General features: G+C 38.2%; 1 protein-coding gene across 1 annotated transcript in view; it reads right to left on the bottom strand.

Annotated features, from left to right (window-relative positions):
* The window catches only part of frmpd3 (FERM and PDZ domain containing 3), a 532,412-nt gene that overhangs the window by 82,537 nt on the left and 437,726 nt on the right, over positions 1-12,149 (bottom strand). The window contains exons 12-13 of the mRNA XM_043705300.1: positions 6,966-7,102; positions 355-481 (exon numbers count right to left, since the gene is read on the bottom strand). Coding sequence (XP_043561235.1) covers positions 355-481; positions 6,966-7,102 — 264 coding nt within the window. The remainder of the gene's footprint in view (positions 1-354; positions 482-6,965; positions 7,103-12,149) is intronic.

Genomic DNA, 12,149 nt, shown 5'->3' with positions numbered 1-12,149 from the left:
CAGCATCCGAAGAGCAGGAGAATTGATGTTTCGGGCATAAACCCTTCATCGGGATTGTCAAAATTCAAGATTGGGCATGATAGATTTCTATTGAGTAAAGATGGCAAGTGAAATTTAAATGGATCAAAGTATTTCCATTCAGTAGATATAGTTTAACAGCAATCCAGAGAGAAATGTTTGCCTAGTCAATCTCCCAATTCAGTATTTATCTGCATCCATTGAACACCTATTCTTCTGTCACATAGGAGTCCTGAATCAACCCTTTGATTTTGAATGCAAACATCCAATAAAGCTAACACAAAATATTGCCTTTTTTTGAGAAACCTGCCAAGGTCTAGCTTTAATTTGTTTTACCTTTTTGCCTGAAGGACCTGGTGCTTGAGTTACTTTGAGATGATGCGCAAGGATTTTCCGTTTGTGCTTTTCCTTTATGTACAGCAGAAGAGATGCTGGTAAGAACATCTCCAGGCCCCATTCCTTCCTAGAAGATTCAACAAAGAAACAAACTGAAATATTGCATTCTTCATAGGGAAAGAAAGAAAGGAAGAAAGAAATGGGATCTAACAAATTACAACCATATTTTGACAGGAATACAAAGGAGTGGGGCCAAAACAAGCACAAGGTTTTGTATACCAAGGCTTTGTGCTTTCATATTCTTCCATTTGTGTATCTTGAAAATTGTAGCTTTCCACCATTTCAACACAACTTGAATAATTGTAAGGATATGCTTAGAGCTGTTTACAGTACATTAACACTATGGAATTCAAAAACCATACAGAGCTAATATATAGAGCTGAAAATGTGTTGCTGGAAAAGCGCAGCAGGTCAGGCAGCATCCAAGGAGCAGGAGAATCGACGTTTCAGGCATGAGCCTTTCTTCAGGATTCCTGAAGAAGGGCTCATGCCCGAAACTCTGATTCTCCTGCTCCTTGGATGCTGCCTGACCTGCTGCACTTCTCCAGCAACACATTTTCAGCTCTGATCTCCAGCATCTGCAGTCCTCACTTTCTTCTAGAAGAGCTAATATATAAACTACATTGTTCATGAAGTCTTCCTTTCTCTCAGTTCAGTGGCCCTTGGGACACGAAAATAAATGATTTTCTTAGTCCATCTGGAATGTTATTTGGGTGGGTGCAGAGACTTTTTTGACAGAATTCAATAAATCCACTCCCTGTTCTTTTTGCTGCCCATCACAATTTTTGACCCAAGTTGTAGCTGACAGATAAGTGCCCAAATGCAAACACAAAAGTGATTCTTTATGACTTAATTACAATACCAACATTATTAGCAACGCCTACTGCAAAGTATATCATTGGGTTCTGAGAGCCCGACATCATTAAGGACATCAGAAGCAATTAAAAATGAATAGGCTAAAGTTTTACTATTGCAACTGATTGCAAAGCAAAATAATCACCAATTTTTTTAAGCAAAAGTAAAATATTGTGAATGATGGAAATCTGAAATAAAAACAGAAAGTACTGGTGAAATTCCACAGGTCTGGCAGCATCTGTGGAGAGAGAAACAGAGTCAACAAGTTAACAGAGTTCAAAATCACCCTTCTTTGTATTTGAGGAGGGAGGTGAGAAAGTAATGTGTTTTACTTTGGAGATACAAGTGGTCAGGAGAAGTGGAACAGAACAACAAGAAAACCAGACACTGCTGGATGGTGGGAGGGGGAAGTCAAGATAAATAATATGGAGAACAGAGTTCATGGATTGAAGCTGTTGAACTTACTGTTGAGTACATAGGATGTGAAGTGCCCAAATGGAAAATGAGATGCTGTTTTGACAGATTGTATTAGACTTCACTGGAACATTATATCAGATTTGGGACAGAAATGTGAGCATTCGTGTGCCTCAGGTAAGAGGAAAAGGTGTTTTTTGATATTTTACTGTTCTCCTCTTCTGTCCATAACAGAGGTGGGTTTTTAATTTCCTTTCTTATTTTCTTTTCCCATTTGAAAATAAATGGCAGTGTGTTTACCCAAACCTTGTTTGCCAAGTCCAATTTAAAAATAATTCACATCAATTTTTTAAAAATTTAAAACAAGTAGGTTTATGAATGTGGAAATGGCACACAACACATATTCACACAAACACGTGTCCAAAGAAAGAACGTAAGAAAAAGGAAAGAAATTACAAATTACTTAAAATCAATGATGCTGGCATTAGTGAAATCGTGTCCAGAAATTTCATTGGTTTCACTTGGCTGTGTGAAGAATTCCCTTTCACAGGAGCTCAGATGTAGTTAAATTGCAGGTGAAGATGCAACAGTTGTAAACAGGGAAGTGGTTCACTTTGCAGGTGAAAACAAAAGAGAATTCTATTCAGAAATCAGATCTTTGAGAAAGATTGAAATCAGAGGCAGGCAGTAGCTCAGATTAGACCTGTTTATCATGTATTCTGTTCTGGTGTTACAATCAGATAGATGAAAGCAGTCAAAGCTGTGTCATTAAAGCTGTTCTCAACCCAACATTTTCAATGATGGCTGTCATTTCACGTTGAGCCACTTTAGTACAAAGTGGATTTGATCATAGATCATCATGAAAACCAGTTATGTTCTGTAGCAAATATCTGTCTGGTTGTTATCACCATCTCTAACAATGTATTTCAATTTATTTTATTTGTTCTGACCTGGCTGGTTCAAACATCTTATCTATGTTTTCTATGTGTTAGCTTGGCTGGAATGTTTATACAATGCAGGGAGTCTGACATTTCAGGAGGATAATGAAAACTACTGTTCCCTGGTTACCACAGATAAAAGTTTTTCAGAAATGGTAATCAACTGGCATTATGTGATCATGGTAGCCATGTTGTCAGTCAAGCAAAGTGATCATTTCACCAAAAAGAAGTTTAAAAAGATAATTTTCTATTTAAATTCGGATTATTATCTTTCTGGATATTAACAAAGCAAGCTGGAGTATGAAAATGGCAAGCGATTGGAAGGTAATGGATGTGTTCAGTACACCGAAAGACAAATAGGGAGAGTGTTGACCATTCTATCGTCCCATAATTGCATCAACATTTAGCCTTTTACATCCTCCCTCCTTCTCTTCAACACCGCAGTGATTTAATTCTACATCTTTATGGGCAGCACGGTGGCTCAATGATTAGCACTGCTGCCCCACAGCGCCAGGGACCCAGGTTTGATTCCAGCCTCAGGCGACTGTCTGTGTGGAGTTTGCACATTCTCCCCGTGTTTGCATGGATTTGTTCTGGTTTCCTCCCACAATCCAAAGATGTCCAATTAGGTGAATTGGCCATGCTAAATCACCCATAGTGTTCAGATATGTGTAGGTTAGGTGCATTAGTCAGGGGTAAATGTACAGTAAAGGGTAGGGGAATGGGTCTAGATGGTTTACGTTTTGAAGCATCGGTGTGGACTTGTTGGAACGAATGGCCTGTTACTGCATTATTGGGATTCTATGATTTTTCAATCAATTCTATTGCATTTGCTGCTCACAATGAAGTCTTCTGGATACTGGAGAGTCCAAATACTGACTGGTGACTGCTTTGCGAAACACCTTCACTCAGTCCACAGGCATGACTCTGATTTTTCAGAAACCCAAAACAAGATACCCTGACCTTCCGGTGCCATTTTATTGCACCATGCTCACACTTCTTTCTTTGGTCTGTTGCAGTCTTCAGCAGAATGAAGCCTTACACAAGCTGGAGGAACATCATTCTGTTTAAAGTTTAGGTACTACACTGTCTTTTGGACACAACATTGAGTTCAACAAAGTCAGACCATGAATTTTTAACTTCATTTTGACTCCCCTGCCTCACCATCCCTGCTCCCCATGTCTTTTTTTTTGTTTTTTGTTTCAGCAGAGCTGACCTATTTCTGTCATTAACATCTATTATTAGTGCCTCCTCTGATCCTAACTCACTTCTCTACAGCTATTACTACCCTTTGCCTTTTGTCCTGTAACATCAGTGATCTCTAATCTCACTCATCCTCGATTCTGTTTCTGACTTTCTCTTTTGTTCTACTTACTCCTCATCATCTTTATCTACAGTATAAAATCCATTCCTTATTCTCATTTCTCTTCAGTTCTGAAGAAGTTATATCAGATGCGATACATTAATTCTCTTTCGCTCTTCACAAATGCTGCTAGAGTTGCTGAGTTTCTCCAGCAGATCCTGCTTTGATTACTATTTATTTATATATCTTTGGTCAATTATAATGACAATATAGTAAGGGCTATTACAGTTTTCCTTTCTACAACTCTTACCATGTGCTTCAGTACAATGTTAAAGGTGCAGATATGCGCTTGAACTATGCAAATAGATTGATTCAGATTAGGCAAAGTGGGCCATTAGTTCCATTTCAGAAACAACCTTAAGTGTCAGCAGTAGAATTTTGACCACACGATGCTGCTGTTGTAATTAAAAACATACAAGTTCCATTAGCTTACTGTTAATGTCTCTATGTGCTTTGAAATAGCTTGAGACTGATCATTTAGCAATGAATTCATGACATATTCTATTGCCTGATGAAATTCTTTGAAGTTTGAAATCGCACAGCTAATATATCCAAACTACATTACATTATGATTAGAAAGAAAGCTTTTCATTAAGATTCATAACAAATAGAATTGTTGATCCCAATGAGATTCATTTCAGAGACATATTTCTTATGAGAGAGTACAAGTTGCAGACCTGAAAACTTTGGTTAGATTGGAGACAATCACTAGAAATATATTTTCATCTGTAAAATATTCATACTTTCTAACAAGTGAACACTGAAATTATAATCTTTCAGCTGGAGGAGAGACCTGTTGATTTTAACACTCTGCCTGCCAAAATTTGAAAGCTATTGAAAGCTTTTCCTATTTTTCCTATACATTGGTGTTTATATAAGCCTGCATGACCCATCAACCAATGCAACCTGGTGTTGTATTGGGTGAAGATTGGTCTATAGATTTCTTTTCAGTTTATCCTGGTCAAAAGGAAGAGAATCGATCTAAAATGATATTTGTCGTGGTTGTGTTCCTCCAGGATTCCCAAGAATGGGCTGCACCTGGCCTTGGTTTTCCATCTTGCTATGCCTATATTCCTTTCCCCTCATTTCACAGCGTCAAACTTCAGCTGAATGCTCGTTCCATGGGATGCAATACTGGATGGCTTCTTTATGCATTTTTTGGGCTGAAAGCCCAGGCCCATAAAAAGATTATGACAGCAGAAGTATCTGTTTTGGTAACTGGCATGTCGTAACCTTCCACCGAGGCAAGTCTGAAAAGCTGGAAAATTTCCTAACACAACCTTATTTGCAAAAATCTGGCCCAGAGGCACTCTTCTTACTCCTTACCCAGACTTCAGTGCAACTGCTTTTCAAAGCACACTGGAAGTGGGGTTGGCACAGAAAGAGCAGCATGAGTATTTCTGACAGAGTATTAAGAGAAGTGGATCTCCTTTTTGTTCGAGTGGAACACTGCCCAAGTGGTTTACATGGTTGTTGGGTAGCATTTTCCTCTTTCCTCAATGCATACTTATGTTTTTACTTAGCCATTGAAAGCAGCATAGTTTCCCCTTTACTCTCATTTAACTTTGGAATCATTCCCCTATTCTGTTCTGTGTTGCATATTGACATGTTTCTTTCTGCTTCCATTTAATTAAAGCTGTTATTTTCCTCTGCTTTGATCCCACTTCTAGCTTCAATCCAATATTATTTGGAGGGATTTAATGGTATAATTGGAAGTTTTTGATTTTGCCAAACTATGCAAGTAATTCATAGAATCCCTACAGTGTGGACAAGGCCATTTGGTCCAACATGTACACACCAACCATCCAAAGAGTATAACACCCAGGTCCATTCTCCTACCCTATTCCTCTACATTTCCTAGCCTACACATCCATGAACAATTTAGCACAGCCAATTCACCTAACCTGCACATCTTTCGAACTTGAAAGGAAACCGGAGCAAACCCGTGCAGACACAGGGAGAATGTAGAAACTCCACACATACAGTCGCCTGAGGCTGGAATCGAACCTGGGTCCCTGATGCTGTGAGTCAGCAATGCTAACCACTGAGCCAACGTGCCACCCCATCAATCCTGCCCACTGTGACCAAGTCACCTACAGCAGCAGCACAGAGGAGCTGGGGAATATATTGAGGGGTTGAGCCAAATGCAATGTGACACAGAGGGATTTCTAGAAATAAGATTGATGTTTGTTTCTGAACACATACAAAGGAATGATAGCCACAATGTCCTGATTTCTCATTTGGACAATCTGTTTCCTTCTTGATAAGAATTTTGATATGTTTTCTATACATAACTATATATGCAATTACATAAAGAAAATCCCAGATAAACTTTTCATTTCTTTGGCTACTACTGCTGAAGGCAAGTTGCTTGGCCAAAGACTACATGAATCAATTTGTTTCCAGCTACTCCCTGTTATTCTTAGATTTTTCCAACATAGAAACAGCTGACTGTCTCCTGTGCTTCCATTCGGTTCACACATTACTTTGTTCACTTTCCCTTGCTCTTTGGATTTTCAACCAGACTACACTTTGTCATCTGACTCCTTCCAGGGTCCAGCAACATCGTTAACCCTTGGACTGAGTGCTTTCTCATTTGAATATTTTGAGAATGTGTGGATTTTTTTCATTCAGATATAGATATTTGGGGTTATTTTGCTTGTTTGTATCAGAATACCATATTACTTCAATACATTATCTTGTAATGTCACTCTGTGAAGCTTAGAGAAGAAAGGCATCTATATGTCAACTTGCCTTTTATGCCTTTATTATGAATTATATTGAATATACCGTTTACTGCAAATTCTAGAAGATGTTACTGTAAAATATTGGTTATCTTCACCATGTTAAAAGTAAACCTTTGATAAATAATCAAAATTTCCAAAGCAAACTTAACGTAAAGGTATCAGAATCCTCAGTTGTCCCATGCTAAGTGAGATAAATGTTACTGACTGTACTTTACTGTCAATCAGATCACTTACTCAACATTCCGTAGGTTGATTTTCTGATTGGTCCTTGCATTGGTGACGGTGATGTAGATATGCAGCGCAGTCAACTGGAGCATTACATCATCTGCTAGATCACCACTGAATCGTTCTTTCATCACATCACTACAGCTCTATAGAAGGAAAACAATGATTCTTGACGTTAAACATTAAATATTAAACAGAACTGAGCTTCACAGATTTATACGTTTTTCAAGCTCCCAATTTTTGTGTAATATGGAAATGTAAAGTTGAAGCCACAATCAGAACAGTGAAGATCTTACTGAATGTAGTTGCAGGCTGAGGGGTAAAAAGGCTTGCACATGCTCCTAAATTGCATGCTTAAATGAGTATTCTTGTTCTTGTTACTGAAATGTCGATTCTTCCTGGATACGGTTGTATTATGGTACCTTTCCCAAGTAAGCATTTCTTAAATATGAATCTGGACAGTGAGTCTTGCCTGGCTGTCTGTCAGGAGAAGGCATCTCAGTCCTATCTGGGTTCACACATGCACACCCCAGCTGTAAATGAACAATAAATAGGAGCAGCAACTTGAGCATTTTTTCCATCACTAATCTGTGATGTTGAGGTGAGTCATAGCAAATTATATCACTGATGCAGCTGAAGTTGCCCAACTCTGCACAGTACAGTTTAAACTTGGGAGATTTTCTTCTTGCAAGACCTGCTATGACATCAAAGAACACATTTCTCCATTCACATCATTGAAGAACCATTACAATGGGCCTTTTATACCAATCATTATACATCATATCTATTCAGAACATATTCTCCTGTGTGAGTATATCTGGTATGATTGACATCAGGAATATGCTATTTGTCATATGGTCACTGAGATGCTTTTCTCTCAATGCTCACTGTAGCAAAATACTTAAGCTCACCCCTTCTTGGCTCCCTTTAATGATCTATTTAAGTGTTGACTGCTCTGATAGTGAGGGGTAATCCTGAAGTCTTCTTTTCCAAGGAGCTGTCTGGAAATTGCCAGTAGTTGTTTACAGCCTGCTGCTTTGTTGAGAATGAAGCTGAACTCTTAATATCACATGCATTTTGGGGCACAGGGTTCATTCCTATCTGTCTGTTTTTGGCTGTGCTTAAGTTTCTAGATACCACTGTCTAAGATCACAATGAATGCTGCCACGTGTTTGACTGTCGATCAGACCGTACTATCTGTGGATTGGTTACCTCTGCATGACTCACTTTTTAAGCAGTGAAGATTTGAGTTAGGTGCAATGATACTGTTTAGCACATTTCAAGACAGAATGAATGACCTTTGGTTAGAAAATCTACTAAGGTTAAAAATAATCAATTATGGTACAATTGTGGATCAATTTCAGAACCTTTATGTTTTAGCATTTAGATGGGAAAACAGAAACGTATTTATTCTCAAGCACATGTGCAAAAATTATCCTAAAGTCATAATTTAAGAAATCTTAATCATTAAGATAGCAAATAACACAATATTAATACATTAGCTTTCAGATGCTAATACCATACAGCATTAATTTCAAGAGATTTCCAGGCAAGATGTGCCTAAGTAGGATAAAGATTTCCCTTTCATTAGCAAAATTTACTCTACCATTCAAATATCAATTAACAAGTAGTAATTTCCAAAATTAAAAAGATAGGCATGCTGTAAGTATGGTGCCAGTTCACTCAATTGGGTAGATTAAATCGCATAATGTTGACTTTGTGCGTTCAATTCCTGATCCAGCTGCAGTAGTTATAAGGTCTTTATTCTCTTTCTGACAGTGAAGAAAGTGGCAAACCATCACAAATAAAAGAAAATTGCCACCATCACAATGTGGTTCAGGATGAAGTGCCAAGGACCTGTCCTTTACATAGACTACACATAAATGCTTCCAAAGTAGACCAATCTCCTAGAAATTCTTCTTATTGTATAAGTTGGATTGGTCAGGTTTGGAAGAGATGCATCTTTATATTGATGCAATTGTCACAATGTTATAAAAGGTAGAATGGTGATTGCTTCTTTGAAAATTATACTCTATAATTAGATACTTTGGATAAGTAATTCTTAAGACATTTGAGAAATAATTACTTTATAAGAGGGTAGGAGATACTGATGTGGTGAAGATGAGTGAACTTATCAATGTAGTTTATCTGTTCAGTGTTTTTTCTGTAGGGAATTGTAAAACAGGATGTTACATTTATGTAAAGTTGGAAAGATAGTTAACTCAATGTAGAAGCTGAGTGTGGCAGTTAATGAATTGATTATTCACAAATTCAATATACACTGTCAAAATATTACATATTTTGAGTGCATATGTCCTGGTCGATGGAGCACGAACAGATAATTTGAAAATGCAGCCCTCAGGCAGTCTCATTGTGACTATCTGCTTATAACCACTGAAGTGTGATACGTTAAGGTGAACAGATTTCTTCTCTTTGTAAAGCCATCTCCAGATAGCTATTAAATACACCCAATCTAGAGAGTACGATCTCCTCCAAACTAGTATTCAAGCAAATAAATGTGACCTTTCAGATCAGAATGTCATATAAGTGAACAACTTTGGTTTCTTGCTGTCACTGTTTTAATACCATGGATCATGTGTCAGAATTTATTAACAAAACTAAATGTAGACCAGTACCTCTATCTTATCAATACTCCTTAAAATTTTGCTACAAATCATTGTGTTCTGTGGATAGAATTCTTGCCAAAGCAGGAATGTCTACCTGCAATATGCAATACTGATATTATTCAAAGCAGAAATAACATTCAGGAAAAAGGATGAAAAAAACGAATGAATTAGCAGCATCAGTAATGTATTTTATCACAGCGCAAACACACAGAGATGTTCTAGGGCACCCACGTCAATGAGTTATGGAAGTAAGAGTTGGAATGGGAATCACATTCAACTTGAACTCTTCACTATGCTTCACTCTTTACAGAACCCTGGAGCATCGGAGGCTGAGGGTTGAGAATCAAATACACTCTTCAAATAAATGAAAAAAATCTGCAAATGCTGAAAATCAGAAAGAAAAATAGAAAATGCTGGCTAAAAACTTGTAGGTTTGTTAGCATAGCATCATAGAGCCATAGAGATGTACAACATGGAAACAGACCCTTCGGTCCAACTTGTCCTTATAGAGGTTTATAAAATCATGAGGGGCATGGATAGGATAAATAGACAAAGTATTTTTCCTGGGGTGGGCGAGTCCAGAACTAGAGGGCATAGATTTAGGGTGAGAGGGAAAAGATATAAAAGAGACCTAAGGGGGAACTTTTTCACATAGAGGGTGGGACATGTATGGAATGAACTGCCAGAGGAAGTGGTGGAGGCTAGTACAATTGCAACATTTAAAAGGAATCTGGATGGGTATATGAATAGGAAGTGTTTGGAGGGATATGGGCCGGGTGCTGGCAGGTGGCACTAGATTGGGTTGGAATATCTGGTTGGCATGGAAACAGGGTCTGTTTCCATGCTGTACATCTCTTTGACTCTATGACTCTATGCTAACAAACCTACAAGTTTTTAGACAGCATTTTCTATTTTTACTTCAGATTTTCAGCATTTGCAGATTTTTTTCATTTATTTGAGGAGTGCCTTTGATTCTCAATTTGGAATTTGCTCACATTTTCTGTTTTTATATGTATATCAACTTTTAGCTTGGATTTACTTCAAACATCCCTCAATCCTTGGGGAAGTTGTGGTGTTGAAAATAAAATAAGAGGTCATCCATCAAAATCCTGTCCCAAAAATAATTACCGTAACTTGCCTCCTCTACCCCACTGAACTGCCTGCTGGCTGCTGTATTTAAATAAAACAGGAAGGTTCAGCCAAGAATCCTTAGGATTTCCTTACATTTACATACACATACCATGTCATAAAATTATTGTAACTAAAACGTTAGTGAATCTGATTCTGTATAATAGCTTCCCTGAGCAGAAGAATTCAGGAAGGTGAATACAGTGTGCAATTCTGCAATGCTGTCATAGTTGGGAGAACATGTACAACTTTCTGCTATCTTTGGGGAATTTACAAAAAGAATGAACATCACCTTCTTCTAAGTAGTTGTATTCTCTCAAGTGTGGGATGCTATTCATGTTACATCCGAGGGGATAATGGATCATTTTAAAGCTTTATAAATTTCCTTCCTGAAAAGGTTTCATTCCTTAATGTTCAGGGACTGAGATGCAAACCATCCCAATCTGTTTCTTAATATAAAGTCCTATGGAAGTAGTCAAAATAGGTTTATTCTCAGACAAGCAAACGTATCTACATGGCTCAACATAGCAAAGTGATGGTGATGCTAAATTGGTTTCAATTTTGGTTTTAGAAACCAGGAAGAGAGACTACAAAATTGCTCAATTGCCCCTTGGGCAGTACCAGCATGGGACAGATGGTCAGGATTCTGAAGTCCCATTTTCAGTACCTGACAGTTATGGTGAGTCTTGTTTTGTGGTACAGAAAGAATTCTCAGAATTGTGTTGGATTGCCACATTAGAAATAATTTGGTCAGTACAAAGTGAATGGGCCATTCAAGCACAGAAAGGAAAGAGGGTGAAGCGACTGCTCATGACAAACAGTGCCAGGGGAAGATGTGGGTTTGACATCTCACTGTTTGCATCAAGCAGGAGACTAAGGTTAAGCTCTTCAACAAGAATGTTGGGCAGAATATTATTGGGGTCTGATCGATATGGTGAGATTTGTGTCAGAATCAGGCAAGAATTCGAGGGAGGCCCATTTCAATGTTACATCCATCTTTATGCTTTTAATGAGAAGCGAGTATCTTGCCAGGGAGCAGCAAGTTGTCAATTAAGGGGTATTATTATTTGTTAAACACTTTGTTGACAGCCCAAATCACCTCATTAATATTCAGCTGTCAAGGTTAACAAAACCACCAACAAGCTATACATTGAGAAAACAAACCATGGAAGCCAGAGTGTGTACATGGTGGATTCAGCTCACTACGTACTCTAAGTAACCACTATCTTGCTTATTGTTGTGGTTCTGTTCGCCGAGCTGGAAGTTTTTGTTGCAAACATTTCGTCCCCTGGCTAGGCGACATCATCAGTGCTTGGGAGCCTCCTGCGAAGCGCTTCTTTGATGTTTCCTCCGGTGTTTATAGTGGTCTGTCCCTGCCGCTTCCGGTTGTCAGTTTCAGCTGTCCACTGTAGTGGCTGGTATATTGGGTCCAGGTCGA

Source organism: Chiloscyllium plagiosum, chromosome 15 (genome assembly GCF_004010195.1).
Source record: "Chiloscyllium plagiosum isolate BGI_BamShark_2017 chromosome 15, ASM401019v2, whole genome shotgun sequence".
Lineage (NCBI taxonomy): Eukaryota > Metazoa > Chordata > Chondrichthyes > Orectolobiformes > Hemiscylliidae > Chiloscyllium > Chiloscyllium plagiosum.
This window is presented reverse-complemented; position numbering and strand designations above follow the sequence as displayed.